Raw genomic sequence first — 24,163 nt, 5'->3', positions numbered from 1 at the left:
ACAGATAACATACGTAGGGTCCTCAATCTGATTGAGATAGCTAAGCGAGACTTGCGAAAGTTAGCCCAGCTGGCCTTGGATGCGACCAAGGCCTTTGATAAAGTAGACTGGTCGTTCCTCCGTCGCATCCTGGAATCCTTCCATTTTGGACCCTCCTTCTTGAAGCTCGTTTTAGCAAATTACCAAGCGCTGAAAACCATCCTCCAGGTGAACGGCCTACTATCCAGCCCAATCCCCCTAACATGCTTCACCAGGCAGGGATGTCCTCTCTCCCCCCTTCTCTTCGCCCTAGTAATGGAACCCATAGCCCAATGAATCCGCCTCAGCGCCAGAATTAAAGGCCTCCAAGTAGGCCCTTCCCAACATAAGATCGCGCTATACGCGGACGACGTGATGCTGGCCATAACAGACACCTCCCAGTCACTGAGGGCCGCCCTAGCAGAAATCCACAGGTTTCGGAGGGGTTTGAAGCCCCTGCTGGATACGATTCAAGAACCTGCTCTCCACACCAGATATAGCGGATCCCAGAGAGATTTTTACCCTGACCGCTTAACAGCCGCCCCGTCATATTCTGGGACTGGTGTTATTCTAAAATCCAGTTGTAGAATATTTTTGGAAAGTGCTTGATAGTAATTGGGCTGCACAGTTTTAAAAAGCAGGACTTTCTGACATTATTTTCTGGCTACATCATCCCTGGATATCTCTTTGGTGGGGGTGGTACTCAAATTAAGCTCGTTTGAGGGCTCAATTTTAGTTAAACTTGTAGATCCCATCACCTCACTTCACCTCTTTTGGTGCTTAGTACCCATTGAGATGTCCTATGGTTCAAGTTCAATTATACTGATCTATACTCCTCCAGATCAATATCTGATCAATAGTTGGGCTCTTCCAAGATTGTCGCACAGTAGTATTGGGTTCCTGGTAATAAAAAATTATAAATCACTTGATCACATTATACCAAGCAATTTTCTGCTGTCTGTTGCGACAGGCAAGGGTGGACTTGATGCATTCCCCACTTAGCAAGCCCCACCCACCTGGTGCCTTCCTGGTTGCAGCTCTTTTTCCCTACTCGAGGGGCCCTCCAGTCTGTTTTCCTTTGCAGATGGGGAGCAGGTGCAAGTGGATCTAGGTCACATGGCCTAAGCCCCACCCACCTGGTGCCTTCCTGGTTCTTGCTCTGTTTCCCCACTTAGCAAGCCCCGCCCACCTGGAGCCTTCCAGGTTGCTGCTCTTTTTCCCTACTTAAGGAGCCCTCCAGCCTCTTTTCTTTTGCAGATGGGGAGCAGGTGCAAGTGGATCTAGGTCACATAGCCTAAGCCCCGCCCACCTGTGGCCTTCCTGGTTGCCGCTCTTTTCCCCACTTAGCAAGCCCCGCCCACCTGGGGACTCTTCCTGGTTGCCCCTCTTTTTCCCTACTTAAGGAGCCCTCCAGCCTCTTTTCCTTTGCAGATGGGGAGCAGGTGCACATGGATCTAGGTCACATGGCCTAAGCCCTGCCCACCTGGTGCCTTCCTGGTTGCTGCTCTTTTTCCCCACTTAGCAAGCCCCACCCACCTGGTGCCTTCCTAGTTGCTGCTCTTTTTCCCCACATAGCAAGCCCAGCCCACCTGGTGCCTTCCTGGTTGCCGCTCTTTTTCCCTACTTAAGGAGCCCTCCAGCCTCTTTTCCTTTGCAGATGGGGAGCAGGTGCAAGTGGCTCTAGGACACATGGCATAAGCACCACCCACCTTCTTAACCTTGCCTCTTCCCTCCTGCTCTTAACTCTTAGATCAAGGGCGTCTCTCGCCGGGGCGTCCGAAGCAAAGGGCAATTCCTGTTTGGACCTGTTCAGAACCAGGGCCCGACCCGCTGCTCAGATAGCAGGAAAGCATGCACCAACATGTGTTTACTCCCTTTGTCCCCACAGGCCACCCTTACCCGCTCTGGTCCCCCCGTGATGTTCCCTTGTGCCCTCCCCTTCTCACACACAGGTGTTCCCTGTTTTGCTTAATTCTTCTTCCCTGCTCCCCCGTGCCCCCTCCAGCCTACTTCTGCAGGAGTCTGTCCTGATACATTCCTGTTTCACCATCACTGTCTTGTGGCCAATGCTGGATTTGAATTTTATGGACTTCATTGATTCATGGTGCGTCACCCTTTCTCAACTCACATGCGGGGCTTCCTTTGCATCTTGTACTCATGTCCCATCTTCATCTTGTTTCCTGGCTTGCAACATTGTGTTACTACTGACTTCTGCAATTGTATTCACTCTCCTCTCTTGCTTCTCCCCTCTTTTTGACTGCTTACTCTCTGTTCTCTCCTCCTCTCCCTTTCTCCCTTTTCCTATGTCCCCTCCTCCTCCCCTTACTTTCTTCTATGCACTTACTCTATCATAATTGTCCCTGGACCTAGTATGATAGTAACCTCCTCTGTCTCCTCCCCCCTACCCTTACTTGTTTTTTTCCTCCCCTCCAACCCCCATCACTATCTGAAATGTCATCAGGCCTAGTACGATAGTCGCTTATTTTGTTCCTCCCCTCCCTTCCCTTTCTGCGCCACTCCTTTTTTTTTTTGTTTCTGGCTCTACCAGAAATGTCGTCAGGCCTAGTACGGTAGTCGCTTTTCTGTTTACATTTCTTCCCACTCTCCCCCTCCTTTCCTTGTCTAGGTCTATGTCTTAGCTCTGCCACTATCTGAAATGTCGTCAGGCCAAGTACGATAGTTAATTTCACATCCTTACTGTTCAATGCCTATAAGAATGTTATTGTATTTTCCCTTGTTCCCTCCCTTGCCTTGAAGAGCTTTGAAACACATTGTGCACAGGCGCTATATAAATAAACATATATCATATCATAGGTGTTCCTGGTCCATTTCATGGTTTGGGTGCGTGGCATTTGGGATAAACCTAATACAAAGCTTCCATGGATGTCCTTCCCCCTCGCCACTCGAACATATCCACCAAAATCTCTGTTTCTCTTCAGCTCTTGCCATGGAGCCTTTTGCTGAGTGGTGTAGGGGAGCTGCAGAAATCTGAGGGGGGAGGTGGTTTCTCTCACAGCCAAGTCTTTTGTATGGAGGAATTCAGGATAGCAGAAACTGGAGGAATAGTTTCTATAATTGCTCTATTGAACCCTACAGCATAGTAATTTTTAGGGGAGTTTTCCTAAAGTCTACCTGTGGTAAGACTTAATAAAACTATCCCTTCTTATACAGAGCCCCAAATTCTAGTATAAGGCTGTACTAATGAGGGTTTTGGTAGTATGACAGAGCAGCCAGCCTTATCTTAGGAGGGAGATGTGAGCTGTAGGCAAGTACAGTGAACTTAGTAAGTACATAGGCTCAAAGAAACTGTTGCAAGCTTGTAGCAGGTCAGTACTTTAAAAGACCTTGTATTACTTTTCAGAGACATTAAGGCATTAGCAGTCCATCCCTATCTAGGTACGAGTACTTCAAAGTCACATTGGAGGTAAAGCAAATAAGGCACAGATGCAGAAAAGGTAACGTTCCAGAGGATTCTTCAATTACAAGAAAGTGAAAGGCTCTTGTTGGTCAGGAAAGGTTTTAAGGACCTTGAGAAAGGCTCCCTATGGGCACACATGCATTAGGTCTGGGCGAACGGTATGGGTGTACACCCAAACGCCGGAATCGGCACTCCAGCAGCAAAGAGTGACAGAATGACTCAAGGTATGTACTACCATGAGTACCACAGTACCTGAGGAGTAATAAATAAGATGCAGCTGGATTCCTTTACAGTGCAGCATCAATGGATCTGGTCTCCGGTTCCTTGGCCGTGGTGACGATAGGATGGTGACGATAGGAGGGGCTCTGGAAGATATGTTGCATCAGCAGTCGAGAGAAAGGACTCCCAGCTAAGGATTCTTTGTGCTCCAACGTCTGTCTGCAGTTTTAGCACCTTTTCACAGACTCCAGTGGAGAACGGTTCTCGTCTGAACAATTTACCTTGCTTGCTCGGTCCTGCACTCTGGTGTGGGGACTTTGAGGAGGGGGATCTTGCCTCTGGGTTTCTACAAGGAGTTCACCAAATTTTCGGGAGAGTTCATTCACAGGAAGATGATGCACTGCAGGATGGTCGCAGGTCCCGGTGTATTGGCGCCTTTGAGCCCACAAAGGTCGCAGCATATCGTGGGATGGCTTCAATTGCAGGACGCCTTAGGACTGATTATGGCCACCAATCCAAGGGAGGAAGCCGTCCTCTTTGAAGCGTCCCTATCGATTCGAAAACGAGGTCAGGACAGCAGCAGTCACTTCAGTGGGATTCACCGGTTGCTAGATGGTGCTGCAAGCGTCTCTGGTTGTGTTCTTCTGTTCTGTGGACTTGACTTTTGCCTCAGGATCCTCACCTTTTATCCAGGAACCCAGGCAATCAACAGTCATGTATCATTCAAACTTTGGGTGTTGGCTGTCCTTTCAGGACTTCCTGAAGGATTCTCGCCAAACCGAAAACAAAAGTCAAACCAGGACCTCCCATATCCAGTTTGGTAGAAGAAGGACCAAGAAAGGAGAAGCCCACAAAAAATGGCAAAAGAAGAAGGGGACCACCATTTGGGTCAATGGCGACCCTTCTGTGCACTATTGCGGCTGTGAAGACAGCCAGTGTAGGACAAATGCACAACAATCAGTAGAATACGTCGAGTGCCACCAGCCATGCCTGTCACAGTAACAGAAATGTTACAGGAGCATTGTGAAAGGGGATACAAGGTAGCCCCTCAGCACTCCAAATAGGGTGGTGTGGGCAGAACTCATAAAAAGAAAAGGTAAGAAGAATAAAAATGATCCCTCAAACCTTGAGAACAGTAGGTCTTAAGGAAAATAAAAGAATACAAAAAGGAGAGCCCAAACGTGCGGTGTTCTGCAAAAGTGAAACGCTGATGCCTTAATGAAGTATAAACAAAATGAGCGAGGGTTCCATGGCCTGAGCAAAAACAAAGAATGTGGGGGGGAAAAGGCTCCCCTCATTCAGGAGAACAGTGAAAAAGGTCCAAAAGTCCAGCAAAAAGTGCTAGGGGTCTCACATGTAGAGTGGATTTGGCATACAAATAGTAAAGTAATACAGTGGCGAGTATTAGGGATTTTACTGCTTTCCAAAGCATCATAGTCCCTTTTTTATAGCAATAAAATCGGCTTGCTACCTCTACTCTTTAAAACCGATGAAGGAGGTGGCATAGGGAGTAAAATAGGGTTTAACGTTCAAGTGGGACACTTTATAAGGCAATCAAAAACCTTAGGAATAATGGCTACAATTATGGGGGTGACAGGCTTAGATTTAATGTTAGTATGCATTTAAGTTAGACATGTTGAAAAGCGATTTAGAATTGGCATTGTATCTCAAACTACGTGAGCCCAGATTACTCTGACCTCTGTAGGAACTGCCAAGGGGGTGGAGGTGGAAAGAGGGAGGATGAGATTCATTTTATTGTGGTTATGTTCGAACTAGCCATATTTTGGAAGGGAGGTCTTGGCAGCTGCACTTGGTGAAGAGCAAACTGTGAAGTCATTGGAGATTGCCTCCTTGTACACTGTGGAGATGGGAATTCCTCACTGGGATCTAGTATACTGCATGGTAGATGTCAAAGGGAAAGAGCCTGTTAACTGTGGTGATCAGTGAACCTTTGCTGCCATGGGGGATTGAGCTGAAGCAGTAACGGGAAAGCACTGGAGAGGTAAAGTGCGCATACCTTAATCCGGATAAAGTTATTGTGGCTGACCCCTTGAGGTTCGCTGTTTCGGTTGGGTCAGGGAGATCTGCTCCCTCCAGTAGCACTCTGCCTTCTGATGAGGTAGCTGGCATAGTCAGTGGTAGAAGTGTACCAAAAAAGTAGTGGAACTGTGGTCTCGGCAGGGGAGAGGGTAGGTTGATGCATAGTGCAACTTGTGACAAGGTGTTGCGGCCGGGGCATTGCAGTAGTATAAGGGACTAGTAACTAAGGCTCCTATTACAACTTTGCACTTGCACAGGACACAAATGGACATATCCTCTGTATAGACTAGGGCTGTACCAAATAGCATATTTAGTATTTGGCCAAATACCGAAGCCGAATGTGAAGCAGAATAGTTGCTTTATTTAATAAATCCTGTTCCGAACTTCAAAAAACACACTTATTAAAAAACAAATAAAGCACCATTTTAAATGCATTCTATCCTTTATTTCTCTTCATTGTAATTAATGTAGCATCTTTATTTAAAGTATAAAAGCCAGGAAAGAGCAGATTTAACCAAAATGAAGGGACCAAATGTACAGAAGATTGTTGCATATTCAGTGCCAGTTAAAGTAGGAGGCTTCACAAATGTAAAAGGACTACCTTTGTGAATCATATGCATTGCATTCTCTATCCACTTGCAAAGTCGATGCGTTCTAGTTTCGAAACTTCTTTGCAGCTGACATAGAAATGTATAAAATGGTTCATGTCGGCTCATGCAGGACACAAGTCAAGAGGAAATCTGAAATGTGTGAACTCCATCTCACGACTATTCACCCCACCCAAACAAATGCTGCTCACTTTTCACTTATCCTAGCCACTCCTTCTCGCCAATACGCAAACATATGCAACTTATCATTCCTGATAAAATTATGTAACTGTTTGTCTATAAGTTACCACTGGATGCACAGTGAAAACGAGCAATATTAAATATGTGCGTGGGCGCGCAGTATTAGATATGCTAGTAAGAGGGACTCTAGAAGAGTGAGCATATTGATGTTGACAGCAAGGGTGTCTTCTCAGGTGTGAGTGCAAGACTTTACAAATTGTTAAAATGATTAGAGTTATAAGAGCATGAGATGCATTACCTACACATTTGAGAACCAATTGTACATGGATTTATCAATGCTTTCTTTGTGTGTTTTAATGAAGAGCAGAATTGTGTTTTGTGTAGGATGCACAGAATATAGTTAAGTTTGGGACGTTCTGAAGTGTGTGTTAAGAAGTGAAATGCATACATCTGGGAGGTTGCCGATATCTAATGTTTGCAAAAACCAATTAATGAGAATTTTCAGATTTTAAGCTGCCAAGAGAAGTGACAGAAAGCGCGCTCTCTCTCTCTCTCTCTCTCTCTCTCTCTCTCTCTCTCTCTCTCTCTCTCTCTCTCTCTCTCTCTCTCTCTCTCTCTCTCTCTCTCTCTCCTGTATTTTGAGGAATTTCCAGATTTAGGTGCATTTGAAAACACTCAACTACTTTTGTATGGGAGCAAGTGGAGTGTATGATAGGTTGTGGTCATGTGGAATAAGAGTGGTGTTTTGGTCATGGCGGGGTAGTATTGCTGGTGGTGTCAGGAGTAGGACATTGTTGCAGTGAACATGTGGACACATGTGTCATAAAGAAATTGAGAAGTAGTGTTGGCATGGCCTGGAGAGACAGAGTGAGGTCACAACGTCTTTTGGTTTAGTGTCTGTGAGGGCATGCGTCAGGAGGTTGCAGTAGGGCCTCATGGGGCCAGCATCAGGGAGGATGCTATTAGGGCCCACGGTGAAAGAGTTGGTGTTCTGGCAGGTGTCAGGAGGGCACTGCAAGGTTGCGGTTGTATTGTGGTGTACTCATATGTCAAGGAGGACGTTGTAAGGCCCACGGTAAAGTGTGTGTGTGTGTGTGTGTGTTTTTTGGAAAGTGTCAGGAGGACACTTTGAAGCCACTATGTGTTTTGGTAGTGAGTTTAGTTCTCACTTGTAGTCCACGGTCGTCTCACATGGGTATTGAGATGTTCGCTTAGGTGCTCAGTGATTTCGAGTTGGGGGTCCAGACGTGTGGTCCATGGTTGCCTCCAATGGTAAGGGAAGCATTTACTGGCACCTTGAGTTGATGGGGATTGGACATGTGGTTCGCGTTCATGGTCAGCCTTAGCGATGTAATTTACTGACCCTGTCATGTATTGATTTTCTTTCAGCATTTTGTGCTGATCAACAGCTCAGCCCATTGCATCCCATCGTGGTTGAGTACTGTGGTTAGTCAACCTGGTGACAGGTTCCATCTTCCACTTGGTCCTCAGTAGTGTGCAGTGTAATATCAGTTTGGTTCTTCGTTGCCTGGCCAGCAGCTCTGAGCCCAGGTTGTTGACAGTCTGGAGGACTCCATTTGGGTTTGTCACCACCAGGTCATTGTAATGATGGTAGAGTAGTAGATTTCTGTTTCCTTATGTGTTATGTCTGTGTATGTCTATCGTTCCTCTGTGTGATTCCCTGGAAGGGGTGGAAGGTTGTTGTGCCCCCACGTTCCCTGCTGTTTCTTTCTGTGTGTTGCTTTGCGCATTGTTCCTGTTTGTTGGTCGGTTTAAGGAGAGAAGGTGTGCTGTGTCTCTCCTTGTGCTCAACTGTTTGCTTTGTGTTTGCAGTGTTTGACTTGTTTGTCTAACGAAAGGACGTGTATTATATCCTGCATCCCCACCTTCTGGCTTTTGCTTGTCTTTGTAGATCCATCCTGTGTGGCTATGATGTCATGGAATGCACAGCATATACTGATACAACAGCCCAGAACTTTATGCCTTGAGTTTGGGTTCCGCCCCGGACAATTGGAGAGACATGACACATGGGTGGTGGGCGTAAGTGGGCTCTCCCTGTAGTAGTTAAGATTCTGCCTACCATCTCCTGTACCTGATGTTCCAGATGCAACCTAATAAAGTAACCTAAGGATTTAACTTGCTGCCTCCTGAACCTTCATTATAAAACTTTCTAAATACAAAGACTAGCTGTATTCTGCCTGCATTAGATGATGGCTCTTTCTAATAAATTGAGGAATTGTTGAAACCGAAGTAGTAATATATATCGACAGTTAATGATTGCCTGGTTTGTGTGTTTCCGTGGTTGGTTGTTAGAGCACGCCTGTAGGTTTTATTTTTGTTGAGTTACAGATGAGTTCTGTTGATTTGGGTGTGTGTGGGCTGTCTCTCTCCCCTCCGCAACACGTCCGTTGCTTGGTCACTCTCTTCCCCCTCCCTTGCGCCCTCTGGGGCTTGGTCCCCCTTCCTTATCTCCTTTCCTTGAAACCCTCTGGCACTCTGTTCCTCCCTCCTCCTCTTGGGCTCTTCCGTACAATTGTACACCTACCCTCATGCATGCCTATATACCAACCCCTACACACATGTGCCCTCTGGCTGAGATGTCCAGTTAGGCACTTGCACCTTAACCCACACACATCCATGAATACAAATGCTCCATAAAATTGCATCAGTCAAATGGCACTTATTACTGTGTTTGGCAACCTGCTAATTTTAATTTTCGATGTCATTCTTCCTAGGAAACTCTTCTGCAGAGAAAATGAGCAACTGAAAGGGAAGATGCTGCTTTGCCACTTTCATCTAGTAGCATTAGTATAATGTTATTTCTCAATACAATTCTTTGCTGCTGCTGTTCAGACTTCACCCTTCTACTTTGTGGTTGGACTGGGATTATCCATACTGCCACCAAAAAGCCTACATTGCCATGGCTTCGAGCAACCCTCCCCCATTTGATGATGAGGGGGAGGTGAGGGAGGGCTTTCTTTGTCCCTTATGCAAGAAGGACTTGCAGTCATTCCACCAGCTTCAGTCCCACTATGAAGAGGAGCATTCAAGCGAGGATCTTGATGTCAAAGGGCAGCTGAAAAGTAAGTAGACTTTGATATCCTCGCGGGCCAATCTTGTGAATTATTGCGGGACAGCAGGTTTCACAAACCATGAGAAATGACTGTTGTCAAGCTCCTCTCTGGAAACTAGTTGGTTACCTATGCATAAGCCTGAAAGACTTCTTCCCCGAAAGTTTCATTTTTAATGTGCACAGGTGGATCAATTGTACTGGTATGCCTTTATCTTGCCCTGAAATAGAAACCATTGTTTCCTCTAGTAGCTAGCATAATCTTGCTTTTTTGAGCAGCTTTGGATTGAAGCCCAGATACATATAGAATTCTAGGGATCAAAATTGATGGGAGATTTTTATCTCCTGCTTCTACCCTAGCAGACCCTAGTTAGGTTGAATCCAACAGCTACCATGTGCTACATTTGTTTCCCCAAAGCCAACTGGTTTCCTACAAATATGCATGTGTGACATTAACTTTGAATGTTTGAGAATGTTAATAAAGAAGTATTAGTACACATCTAGGACACATTTAAGCATAATGGATCAGACATAATGGCCACAAAGTTAAAATGTGTGTCACATGTGTAAGTTAGATTTGCAGGGCACTGTGCACTTGCTCCTGCTTCCTCAGAGGTAGCGCCTGCTTACTGGGTGATGCCTAAAACCCAGGAGCAGGTTTTAGCCCCTGCTCATCGAACCTTAATTTTCAAATCCTGCAATTCATTGTAGGTATTGTACCATATATGGTGTCTATAACGGTTATGCATTATTACCTTTGTTACAAATAATCACCCATAATTCATTCGCTACATTTCCGTTCAGATTTGTTTCACAGATTCTTTTAGATCTCATTGTTGTGTCCGGTCTCCATTCTACCACCTTTTTGTGTAGCGTCAATCATATGTTTACTTGCGTTTGCTGTCATTACATAATGAATTGGTGTATGGTCCGGTGCTGCCTCTGGGAAGGTAAAGATCACATTGGTCAGCATGCCCCGCAGTCAAACATAGAACATCAAGTGCAAATTAGAATCTTCCCCCAGCTCCTCGTATCTGTCTAATGTAATACATTTGCCTTCCGGAAACAGGTTTTCTAACCTAATTAGTCCCAATTTAGCTAATTCTTTGTCCATACCACTGTCGCAGGAACATCAACCTCCAAATCCTTTAAATGTATGTTTTCCTTGCATTCAGCTACTGCTGATTGAATTTCTTAAATAATAGTCTGAGTAGAGACCTGTGTTAAGGGACTTCCAATTTGAGTGTGATGTCCTGTTAATAGCCAGTGTTAGTTTTATTGGACTGACGATTGCTTTTTATTTTGCCACTTGTGCATACTATGCAGTGCGTTCCATGTCAAGGTAAGACTTTCCTGACTAATAGTACGCTTCCAAGTCTGGTACACCCAGTCCTCCCCAGTTAAAAATGTTAAATACATTTTTGGGTGTTCATATGTATTCTAAGATACATTATAACTGCACAATGTAATGGGTTGGGAAAAAAATCATAACCTTGCAGAAGAGACATAACCGGCCATAGCTCCACAGTGCCATCATAAGAAAGGACTTCACATGATCCTGCACCCCGTTAATGGCCACTGTATGCTTTTAAATCATATAAGTGGAATTTATTGCATGCTTATAAACATTGCTTGATAATTGGCACAAATAAAATATTGGCACATACTTATTTAGCAGCCCACATAGGATATAGGAAGCAGTTGCTACACCGTAATGATGTCCATGATTATGATCCAGGACATCTAGTTTTAAAGTTATTTCAATTCAGCCATTGGACTACTTCCCTCCACAGCGTTTGGTGTGTAATCTAGACTGTATACTGTTGTTCATCGAGATGCCCAAGGTTTGGTTAATTGGGGATATGTGTATCTTTTGGGTGAAACAATGGCAAATTCGCTGCTAGGATGCATGTGCCCTCTTTCCTCTCCTGTCAAATCCTTTTGCTTTTAATGTAGCACAATAATGTTTAAACCTTGGCTTAGAAATACCTTTATCCTGGTGTTTGATTCATGCTGCGTCACTCCTGCATTTTGGCATGTAAGAAAACTGAGCTGTACAGGGAACTAAAGCTCATGATCGCGCAATTTTGGATGAGTGGAAGCCAGGATTAGAATCCACATGTTCTGGGTCAGTTGTATGCAGTTAGCCCACAAAAACCGATTCCCTCTTCTCTTGGCCAGTTGTTAGAATTCCTATTCTGCGGTTCCTATGGCCACCTTTTGGGCAATAAACACTAACGTGATGCAGAGTCTATGAGTACCTGTACTTAATATATGACTTTTCACAGAGGTATTTAGTTTCTGCCCTGCTCCTAACTCGCTCTTTCTGCTATGTTCCTGGAACTTGGAGTGGGCAGGTTTACGCTGTTTTTAAAGCCCTCACTTAGCAGTACTTGCTAAGTGCAGTGGCTTGGCCTAATCCCGGTTTGTTTGTTTTTCTCCCAAGAAGGCGAGAGTTTTTGGGACTTCAGGTGTCTCCCCACATCTGCTGGGTTGTGTACCATCGAGTTAATCACTGTGCTGGACCTTCAGATTGGGATGTCAGAGGGTGCCACCAGCCGTTGTCTCCATCCTGGAACAGGTTGTTGCCTGGCTACTGCCTTTTTTGGTTTCCCTGTAACAAAAGGGATAGCTCTAAGTCAGAGAGGATGTAATGGGCTGAAAGATCAATATGTATATACGGGGAAATCCTGTCTTCGCAAATTCAAGCCTGCAGACACTTTTTTGCAGTTATGATTTTTACTTTCCTGAAAGACCCAAACATTGGTAACCAATACTCATAGTAAGGGGACTAAGCAACCATCATCTGAGGTTGGTCTATAGCAGCCTTTTTATTATTCTTATGGCTATTCTTGTAGCTTGTTTTCAAAGAATTTTTTTAAAAGAAAACAACTTGATTTTAAACATAACAAGTCAAAGTGGTGGCAATGTGCAAAATGGTGAACAGTGCAGAATGCAGTCGATTACAGATATGAAAAGTAGGTACATAACATATCCTATTAGTTGTAAGAGAACTAGAGATGTGCACAGTATTACTTCATATAGGTCACAAACTCCTAGTTCATATTCTGTAAGGTGCTGCATCCAGTAGCTGCTTTTTGAATACAAGCAGTATGGGCCAATTAGGCTCAAATAGATAGTCTATTGGCGATAAGCGCTAGTAGTGTGCCCAGGAGGGGCTGAGACAAATTTCAGAAAGGTTTCCCTGCTGCTCCGAGCGCACTGCTCAGGTTCTTTTTTCTTCATGGAGTCTTCTTCACAGGATCTTTCACACCTGTATTGAAGTTAGATGTCCTTGGAAGAGCCTTTGTTCTTCCCATGTACTGCTGGGTTCATAGTTTGTTCAGGGTACCGAGTCCTGGGACCTGCAGCTGATAAACCACACCTGTGTAGAAGAGATATTTACTTGCCAGGTTGTTTTTGGATCACTGGTGCAGTTCCCACTGATTATAGAGATGTGGCTACCTACCGTGGGTTTGACGGAATGGTGATGATTCACAATATTCACGTGTGGGCGTTCTCCCCCCTCCCCCGCTCCATGGTATGATTCCCAGGAGGTGGATCCTAACCACGCTTCCCCATAGACCTGCATTGGGGGATTCCTCTAGTTATGGAACATTTTCTTCTGGGGTCCATCTTCTGACCTCTAGAATCCTTCTGTTTGGGTCTCTTGTGGCCTTCCCTGTGGTTGATTTTTGCAACATCTGCACCCGTGGGGTAGAACTGTACTTGCCTCTTTCAGTGTGGATGGACCTTTAACCTTTGCCATTATATCTTATGAAACTTTGAACTGACACTGGCACTCTCCTTATTTGAGAAAAATGAGCCCAAGGGATATGTAGCACAGTGAACAGCCGGAATATATGACCCTTTGTGCAAACAACGAGCTGAAACTCTGAACCAATTCAGAAGTGAAAATAGAAAATTGGAAAGGTCATGTGACTAGACATGCTAGACAATGACAGTTTTCTTTCTAGTCATTGTCCAGAGCACCATGTCTTGTGTGACTTCTCCACTGCAACTCTTGCCAAAATGACTGTAAAGATCCAATAGACCAAAGAATCTGTCACCCATTAGTTGTACCTCTGAGAGTTGGCACATTTCAAAATGGCCCCCTACCCGTTGCCAGCCAGGGTTCACATTCCAAAGGGTACAGCAAAGTGGTGCAAAAGGATAAAGGAATAATCACGACCTCCAAGAAGGGGCAGATGAACAAAAACTGTCGGGTGATCTGAAGTGGGCTTGGGAGAGGAGTAAGGTGGCCGGACTCACCCATGCCTGGAGACCTCCTCTTACATAGAGAGCCCTACAGAGGAGTATGTGTTGCCACCTCTAGCTAATAAAAATAGGTATTGCCATGAGGCAGGTGACCTAAGCAAAAGGTCAGGCTGAAGTTGGAAGTACAATCAAGTTGAGGATTGTTGTACATTGAAGTGTGACTGCACCTTGGCTTGTCTTTTGACTATCTAATGCACCTGAGATCTTGGACCATCTCAGAATGTTCTCAGATGTTTGAGATTTAGGGTTGCACAGATTGGGTTCCTGGTTACGCACTACTGAAGTGTTTCCCCTTTAACGTAAGTCCCAGAGACCAGTCTGCCAAAACCAAAGATAACTGTTGCCAATGTGTTCATTTTTAAAAGTGGAATTGATAACTTCAGCACTGCACGAAATAGATGCTTCTTCTAACATGCCTGTTTAGACCATAGAACCCCTGTAAGTGGAGTGTCTAACTTCATTAAATTAACCTCTTGTGGTGATTAGACTTTGTTGGGGGTGAGCTGACAAACTTTGGGGATAATTCTGAAGAAAGTGGTGACAAAAGGTATAGCACGTGCGGCTGCTGCTGCTGCTGCATTCTCCCAGAATGCCACCAATTGGATTCGGTCCTTCCTATCGGACAGAACAAGCAGAGTCTTCGCCCCATCAGGCGGCGCCGCAGCGGACCATGTCCTTATCCAATGTGGAGTCCCCCGAGGATCTTGTATCTCCCCTACGCTTGACAATATTTTCACCAAGCTCCTCTTTCACCGTCTTGATGATCTGGGTGTTCTAATTATGCTGACGACACTCAGGTCCTCATTTCACTTACGTGGAGCTATGAGAACGATGTTGCAAAACTAAATGAGATCTACCTTGAAATCCAAGCATGGATGGCCACCCTTAGCCTCTGCTTAAACGACAACAAGACCGAACTGCTTATCGTCGGCTCCTAGCCCCGCCTCAACAAACTTGACTCTAGATACCAATCCTTCACCATTGATGGCAACATCATAAAAGTGTCTAAAGAAGTCAAAACATTGGGTGTGTACCTCGACTCTACCTTCTCACTTACAAAACAAATCAACGCCACTATCTCATCTATGGCTTACACTAGCAAACTTATCAATGCCTGCAAACCTTTTTAATCCACCAATAGCTGCCTCACACTGGCCAAGGCCCTCAAATTGTCCAAACTGGACTACTGCAACACACTCTTGCTCGGCTCCACCAACCACAACCTGAACAGACTACAGATACTTCAAAATAACGCCCTCAGATGTGCCTTCAATCTCCCCCTGCAAGGCCCACATCTAGACCTTCAGAAAGGAGTCTCACTGGCTCCCAATCCATGAGAGAATTAAACTTCGAGCACTTGTCATCACACACAAATGTCTCTACCTGACAGCCCCACGCTACTTATCAGACAAATTCACCAGCCACAACTCTATCAGACTAACCAGATCCCCGTACTTGCACAAACTCAACATCCCAAAGTTCAATCTGAAAACAGCAGGTGTAACAAGTGTCCTTCTATTAGCAGCTAAATGCTGAAACGCGCTTCCCATGACAAAGAGAGCGGACGCCTCGTTCTGGTCATTCAGAGGGAAGGTGAAGGAACTGCTCACAACTCATCAATAGACTGTTAACTGCACTTAGCTAAATCCTGTATCCTTGTGTCAATTGTGCACTGACACTGCGATGGACCAGTTTGTAACATGGTCCCTTTACAACTTGCCTCTGCCCTCTTATCACGGACCATTCTGTAACCTGGTCTCCTATACTATTTTACTGTACTGTACCATTTTCTAGTGTCTCTTGTATGTGCAACCTTCTGTAACCCATGTTCTGCCTAAGTGTAAGCACCCAGTTACCCCAGGGTTTGGCTGCGCTATACAAATAAACAAACCAAACCAAACACCAAGGCTTTCTCCAAGGAACGGGAAAGACCTATTTACATCGAGAAATCTGTGGTGGGCGCCATAATGTGAGACTGGAAAGCATGGTGTGGAGTACACAGACCAAAAGCTAAAGGCTTCTAAGCCCTAACCCTTTAGCCTTATGGGGGGATTTCTTTTCTCTTTATGTCATCTTGTTTGACAATGTGAGACAGTCCCATTCTGGCTCAATGACCTTGTGTAATTCTACATTTCTTTAATAGCCATATCTGACTTTTTTCCCCCGATTCATTTTGACTATGCCAGATACCCAGATGCCATTTGTGCCCTTGAGAGACCCAAATTCCTTCTAGGAACATCATTTACCCTGTTTCCCGGGCAAATCTTTCCACACAGTTGGCGGTGTGTGCTCCACAATGCCTGGTGACGACATTTTGTAAATTGTCAGTATATTGTTCCTTAGTAGAGGCAACCCAAAAGCCCACCATTTAAAGTGAAGTTCCATGAGTGAGATGCGGAGGTGGCCCCATGTGGTCTTGGCTACTGACTGCCTCTGAGATTGCTGTCCGCCATTGCCTTAAACCAAAATGATTTGTTTGTGAATGATGTCTGAAATTCAAGCCTCAATTGACAACCTAGTGAAAGCGTACTAAAAGGTCTGCAAATGTGGCATGCACAACCTAATTAGTGCCTCCATGCTCGACCACTGTACACCATGCCTGAACACAACATTTTTGATACCTTGTTTCATTAGTTTTCTCATTTCTCTGTCTGCTCGTCTGATTGCTTTCCCCATTTCCCAGCACTCTTGCAAATATATTTTGCTATCCACAACTGCTTTACTTCACTTGATGTCTTTGTCAATTGTTCAGGATCACCAAGAGTTACCACGTTGCCTAGTGTTCTGTGGTATTACGCTCCCACAGGATTCTGTCTGCACTGTGAATCTGTTATTCTGAAGGTGCTCCTTGAACTAAGTATGCCTTTGTTTTCTTAAGATGTATAATCTGTCTACCAAACCTTTACTAGTCTGTTTTCAATTATTAACTTTTCTACTTTGTTCTTAAGGTTTTGTACGGAAAGCCAAGAACAAATTTCTGAAGCGGGAAGGAGAGGAGCGAACTGATTCTGGAAGCCAGGAGCGCTATGAGGCATACAGCTATGGGGGTGTAGATCCGTATATGTGGGATCCACAGGAGATTGGTAAGAACATTTAAATGAAGAATTTATAAAGTGTACAAATCAGGACTTTTCTTTTGAGCCACACATGCATTGAGTTTTGGTGATGCTACTGCACTGTGAAAGGAACCAATAACTGTTTAGCTGTGCACCGACGAGTTCTTCATCGTTGAAAAATAACGAACTGTTAAATTGCTTTACCCAACACAAAACCAAATTACTAAGAAGCGCATAGGAACACCCAGTAGAATGTCAGAAGTGGATCAATATACTGGTGTGCGTGTCAGAGCCTTTGCAGCTTAACAGAAAATAATCCAAAAAGTCTACTTTTGTGGGGATCACTTGCAAAGTACATCCAGTGGTGAACAAGAGCTGCATGATAGGATAGATTAAAGAAAATAACCTAATTAGAATATGTGGTGGGAATGCAATATCTTTTTACATCTAGACTATTCCAAAAGAAGCACACATTCGAAAGTTTATTTTTCCATTTGTATTCTGATGGCAACCTGTCTCAGCCTTGGTGTAGCCCTCGCCTTCCAACCTTTTGATTTAGAACAGGCCTCAACATTTGCTCTAGCCATTGGGTAGCGATAACTGACTCTTGGGGAGTAGGAAATGGTGTGCTGTGTGTATGTGGAGAACTGAAGGGGTGAGTCACTTTTTATTCCTTGCTGTAGCTTGCAACTTGAATTATTTAACCTGATGTAGAAAGCTGCCCTAGCTGAGAAATCTATGTACAAATACCAAAAAGTACATTACCACCTTCTCTAAATATATTGGGTTAAATGTTCCACATGCATTTTTGATGCTTGAGATTTGGATCGTGCCTCCTGCCATCTGTTATGGCTTAAAGGGCTATAGTTTGAATGTCCCATCGGCAGACCAAAAAAAAAAGAAACCTAGCATTGCATGCAAATAGTCAATTGTAATTGAGGCTATAGGACAATAATTAGAAGAAATGACTGGTAAAGTGATTTTTAGAAGAAAATGTGAAGAGGTGCAGAGTGGATTGCTATGTTAGACTGTGATAGCGGAACCAAAGTTTTCGTGGCACTCATCCGTATTCTATGGGGCTCAGCGCTAGAAGGGGAAAGGATCTAGTATAAACCCCAAGGCAACTGTGCACAGTTGCAGGGTCTACAATAATTGAAAAGCAGAAAACATGAACAGTGAATGAAATGTAGTCACGTTCTATGTCAAGACCGGAGGCAAGCATTATGCAGCTCTTTTTAAAATATTTATTAGAGAAGCTCAAGCAACCAGATTTAAGCAGAAATTAACTCACAAGACCCTCTTTGCTGTAATCTCAGACCACAACTTGAAGAAATTAAAAAAAACACTTGCCAGGATTCTCTGTTCAGTTTGTAGTCCAAACTATACAGAGACGCGTGACATTGCTCTCCCGATCAGCTGGAACCTGTCCCCGTAAGACCCATGGACCTTTTTTCCTGATTCCTCTACTAGGTGCTCGAACAGCAGATTGTTTATTTTGTGTGACTGTAGTCTAGATTTATTTAGCCTGTTCTCACCGAATTGTGACAGTGTATGTTAGCTGTGCGGCAGCCTCCCAGGCAATAGACAGCCTCGAGGCTCGACGAGTCTACCTGAGTCGTCGTACACATTCAGCACTTGAAGAGGACCCCGCTTGGACGCATTGCATTCCCTCTGCTATGGACATGCGAGGCGTGTGTAGATCACAGCTTTCTCATCGCTCACTACTGGTAAACCAGAATTCCTATTTTGGAGCGTTCTAGTGCCCTTTTTTGGGGCCCCTCAAATGTTTGCCCCTGTATGCCCCTGTATGTTTGGTTCCTTGATCTCTTTTTGGGGCCAAAGGGGCACCTCCTGTAGTCCTCCTCCCATGATGTTCGTTTATACCTTTTTTATATGCTATATGATAATGTGGGTGTGCAGTCATAATGTCGACAGTCAAAATGTCGACAAATAAATGTCGAAAAACAATAATGTCGACATTTTTCGATATTTTTTCGAAATTTTGAATTTATTGTATGAATAAATATATATATATAAGATGTGTTGAGTATGAGGGGGGAGTGGGGGGTGGCAGGGGGGTGTTGGGTGAGGGGGGTTTGGGGGGGACCCCCCCCATAGTAAATGATACTATTTTTATTTATTTAATTATTGAATAAATAAATATATAATTGTTATGTGTTGAGTATGAGGGGTGAAAGGGTGGTTGGGGGGGGGGGTGGGGGGGTGGCAGGGGGGTGTTGGGTGGGGGGGGGGTTGAGGGGGGGACCCCCCCCATAGTAAATGATCCTTTTTTAGGTTATTTATTTATTGAATAAATAAATAAATATATGATTGGTATGTGTTGAGTATGAGGGGTGAAAGGGTGGTTGGGGGGGTGTGGGGGGGTGGCAGGGGGGTGTTGGGTGAGGGGGGGGGTCGGGGGGGACCCCCTCCATAGTAAATGATCCTTTTTTTGGTTATTTATTTATTGAATAAATAAATAAATATATAAATAGAATGTGTTGCATATGAGGGGTGGGAGGGTGGTGGTGGGGGGTGTGGGGGGGGTTGCAGGAGGGTGTTGGGTGAGGTGTTGATAGTTTTAAGGGTTTATAGTCATAATGTCAAAAAAAAAAGTCGACATTTTTTTTTCGAAAAAATGACTTTTTACATTATAGGATGTCGACATTATTATTTTCGACATTTTTTTTTCGACATTATGACTATAAACCGATAATGTGTCCTGCCCAGTCCCAGCTGTGCCTCTCTGGCAGTGAATTTCAGCCCTAGAGTGAGTGTGTCACTGTGATTTGGTTTTAGGGAATAGGTTGATGGTGGTTGTCTTTTTAATTACCCATCAACAACCACTAAGTAATTTGGATCACTCCTGGGGCTTACCCATCCCTCTTGGCTAAACAAGAAACTTACAATAATAGAATCTTGCAGGCAAACTCGAGTACGAAGGAATTATTTGTAATTTTAAAAACTAGAAAACCCGATCCCAGTGCAAGACAATTGTGTGAAGGACAAAACCTGGTGCTCCAATATTCAGCAACTCTAGCCAACAAAGTCACCACCCTTCAGGACAAGATCACTAAAGGAAAAGCTACCGTAACCAAAATGACCCCACCAGACAATACCCCTATGCCCTCTCATAAACCTCCACTCCGCTTTAGTTTTTCTAAAATCTCTTTTTATCAAGGTTGAAAAAGTCATCCTTTCCCTCAAACCCTCGAATTGCCAAGGCAATAAATGCCCAGCCCAAATAATTAAGGATGCTGCGAGAGAGTTGGCCCCTTTCATATCGAGGTTAATCGACGCTTCATTCTCCTCGGGCACTATCCCAAGTAACCTAAACAGACACTAGACCCAACCATACCGCCCATCACTATAGTGCCATTTCTACTCATACTTTTAGACAAGGTGAACTATCTCCAAATACAGAAGAATCTGGCACACAACCAGCTCCTAGGAGTCCGCCAATCCGGATTTAGGCCTCAACATGGCACCGAAACGGCGCCAATTGATCTCAAGGCCCAAATTGATCGGCTTAGGGACAAGGGGAAATCAGCCCTACTTCTCCTTTTTGACCTCTTGGTTGCATTCGACTTGGTGGACCACAAGGTCTTATGTAACCACTTGGACTCAGCAGCGCATTTCTCTCAGGAGGCCATAGCTTGGAGACAATCATTTCTAAGCAACAGGACCGTGAGAGTCTTCTCACCTTCAGCAGCGGCAGACCCCATCCCTAGCACCTGTGGAGTCCCTCAGGGCTCCTGTGTCTTGCCCACAATGTACACTATATTTACCAAGCCCCTTTTCGATGATCTGGACCATCTTGGCATCACCTAATACCCAGATTCTCCTACCTCTTACTGGGGATTATGACCTTGGTAAATAGTCTACCTCATCATCCAGGCATGGATGGCCGCCCACGGTCTATGCCTGAATGATGACAAAACTGAGCTCATCATCCTGGGTACCACATCCAACCTCAATAAGCTTGGTCCTAAGTACACCTCCTTTGACATTGATGGTAATTCTATTAAAGTTGCCAAAGAGGTAAAAACCTTAGGCTTTTACCTTGATTCCACCTTCATTTTTGCTAAACAAGTGAATTCCATGGCCTCTGCCACTGCATACACATGCAAATTAATCAGAGCGGTAAACCATTCTTATCCAAGAACAGCTGTATTATCTTGGCCAGAGCTCTAATCTTGTCCAAACTGGACTACAGTAACTCCCTATACATTGGTGCAAATAAGCACATTGTCAGGAGAATACAGAAGCTCCAAAATAATGCACTCGGAGCTGCCCTGGGTATAGCAAGGAAAGAGCATATATCAGAAGTAAGGAGGCTGAATAACTGGCTATCTACCAGTGACAAAATCCGACTGAAAACTGCCTCACTCACTCACAAATGCCTGAACAATGCTGCGTCCCGCTACCTCTCTGAGAGACCCAAGAGAACACTTTCTAGTAAGCCTACTAGAATAGCAAACCCAAATTGTCTGACTGTACCAAGATTCAAACTATCCAAAGTCGGGGGAAGCAGCTTCCCAGTTAAAGCAGCACAGCTTTGGAACTCCTTACCCCCTTCCCTGCGAGCCGACCAAAAATACTTGAACTTCAGACGGAATATTATCATCTGGCTCAAAGATAATGACCTCTAAGGTAACTGTCTCCTACTACACCTGCACTGTAAATAGCTCTCCGATTACTAGCTTAAATTATGTTCTTGCTGTATAGTGTCTCTCCTCAGTATTTGTGCCCACTTTTAATTGTTTATATTGCGATTGTATATCCTCACTTGTATTACTGTATTTTTATTGTGCAACCTAAGCTGAAAGTTTTCTTGTATCTTCTGTGCCCTGATACCCTTGGGTCTGGCGCGCCTCACAAATAAATAAACGCTCCATGCCCTTTTTGTTTTCTAGGGCTTCCCTTTGTCTAGGTGACCACAAGGTAGCCTAAAAATGTATTATGAAAATGTGAGCTCTTTGTAAGTCCACCTTGACAGCCTCCATGCTGGTTGCAACTGATTTAGGCTATTGGAGGTCCCTGGACTAGACCTCACTTCCTGTGGGAGTGGCTTTGGTTGAGTGTCAGTCCCTGTGTAGGCAGTCCCCATAACCCACAGACACTGGGGACAGTTGTGTAAAATGTGAAATGAGAAGTATGTCAAATGGGACAAAGCTATGCCTTTTAATGATCTATCGAATTTACAACACATTTTTGACAATGAATGTCAAGATACTACGTAAAGGCAACCCAACTAAATAATCCAATTCATGAATTATATTTGGCAATAAATATACTTACAAATACATGTACTAGTCGCATAATCACTACATCAAATCACATTTTCAAACCTCTGAACAGAATCGGAATACAGTTTGACATAAAGTGCTTGTATGGTGATATAATATGGCATTTGTATAGCGCCTAGTGCCATTGGTATGCCCTCACAGCGCTGTTGGTGAATGCCCTTGGAGTAGCGAAGTCTGACATATGAGAGATTGGTAAGAGGATTTTAGAATGCGGGTGTGCATTTTAGCCAGTACGAAGGTAGATTGGGGGGTCGGGGGGTTCCTGCTAGCGACCCATGGAGAACTGGCTTGTGGCTGGGTGCTGTGATGGGCATCTGGAGAGTATGTGATTCAAATAGACTGATTGTGTCCAGCTTGACCAACATTTTTATTGTGGAACTTAGCTGCATTCTAGGGCAGAGGTGATATGCGATACGAGATCAAGTAGTGGATGATTGCAGATGTTTGCAGGTGAGTGCCGGGGCCTTGGAAGGGATATGGCTATCTTCCATTGATATATTGATATTGATTTTTTATTTTATCGCGCTCCTACACAAGTGTTTCAGAGCGCGAATACTTAGAACTAACATTGAGATGTAGTGCGATATGTACCCGTGAGTCATGGCAGAGTACTTGTTTTGAGCGCAAGTCATGTCATGCGGGTCTACTGGAATCCTTTCTGTGCGTGCTTGGTACTGGAGTCTCCTCGTGTGACTCATCAATGCCCCCTGCCTCCCTGTATGGGGGTGAAAGTTCACCTGAGAGGCAGATTAGGATAGTCAAGACACTGATGGGAAGAGCCAGGTCTTGAGTGCTTTCCAGAAGCATGATCCTCATGCAGCGGATGCTAAGAGGGCTAGATTTCCATATTGTGGGTGCTTGGATGGAGATGGAGGATTCCGCCCTCCCCCCCCTCCCCCGCATCACATGACCCCTATTTTGGTCGATTTTGTGGAAGGGGGGACATAGAGGAGAGCTGTGCCTGAGCTCAGGTTTCTGTTGAATCTGTAAGGGTTGAACTTGTGTTGTAGATATTCTGGGCCTCTGATGTGCAGAGCACAGAGGGTGATGCACATAGCCTTGAGCGTGGGCCATCGCTCAACCGTGAGCCAGTGCAAGACATGGAGGGTGGATGTGCTCTCTAGGGCCTAGGGCGAGGAGGAGCCTGGCTGCAGTGTTTTGGACCTGTTGGAGTTTTCTGAGTTGAGATAAAAGGGCGCCCGGATATAGGGCATTGGCATAGTCTAGACGAGTAAGGGCGATGTCCGTGATTGCAGCGACTCTGTGAGGGTTGTTGAGGTAGGGAAAGATGCGTCGGGGAATGCTTAGGTGTAGCTAGCAGGATTTTGACACAGTCGATGTGATGTGATAGTGTCAGATCTGCGTCCATGGTGCATCCAAGGGTCTTTACTGTGTGGAGGTGGGGGCCTATGGAAGTTTGCCCAGTCTTCCTGCGGATAATTATTATATTATTATTATTATCATGATTTCAGTTTTTCCGAAGTTAGCTGTCATTTAGTGGTCGATTTCTATAAGGCATGAGGCGAGATCGCAGGGGAGGTTGGAGGTGATCTTTGGGATATTGAAGATGATTTGGGTGTCCTCTGCGTAGTTGTAGCAGGTCTGGCCGTGCCAATGGATAAGAGCAGTGAGGGGGCTCGGGTAGAGGTTAAAGAGCAGTGGTGATGGAGAGGTGCCCTGTGGTACTCCGTTGGTGACAGGGCGCAGAGTAGAGGAAAAGGGAGGCAGTTTGTAATTTGGGATTTGTTGGAGAGGAAGGAGGATATCCACTTCACTGCTGCATCCCTGAGGTGTGGGAGTGGAGTCAGTCTGTGAGAGTGTGGTGGTCAATGGTTTCAAAGGCCGCCGGGAGGTCGAAGGATAAGTGCAGCACAACCTTTCAGAGTCTGAGGTTCTTTTGAGATCATCCCAGATGTGGACTAGGCGGGATTCAGTTCCTCGTAGGGGTCTGAATTCGAACTGGGCGG

The 24,163-nt window shown here is 44.8% G+C and overlaps 1 protein-coding gene across 1 annotated transcript in view; it reads left to right on the top strand.

The window, feature by feature from the left end:
• The window catches only part of RBSN (rabenosyn, RAB effector), a 344,052-nt gene that overhangs the window by 17,438 nt on the left and 302,451 nt on the right, over positions 1–24,163 (top strand). The window contains exons 2-3 of the mRNA XM_069643425.1: positions 9,219–9,566; positions 16,780–16,914. Coding sequence (XP_069499526.1) covers positions 9,404–9,566; positions 16,780–16,914 — 298 coding nt within the window. The 5' untranslated portion in view covers positions 9,219–9,403. The remainder of the gene's footprint in view (positions 1–9,218; positions 9,567–16,779; positions 16,915–24,163) is intronic.

Source organism: Ambystoma mexicanum, chromosome 2p (assembly GCF_040938575.1).
Source record: "Ambystoma mexicanum isolate Mex_15411 chromosome 2p, UKY_AmexF1_1, whole genome shotgun sequence".
Lineage (NCBI taxonomy): Eukaryota > Metazoa > Chordata > Amphibia > Caudata > Ambystomatidae > Ambystoma > Ambystoma mexicanum.
This window is presented reverse-complemented; position numbering and strand designations above follow the sequence as displayed.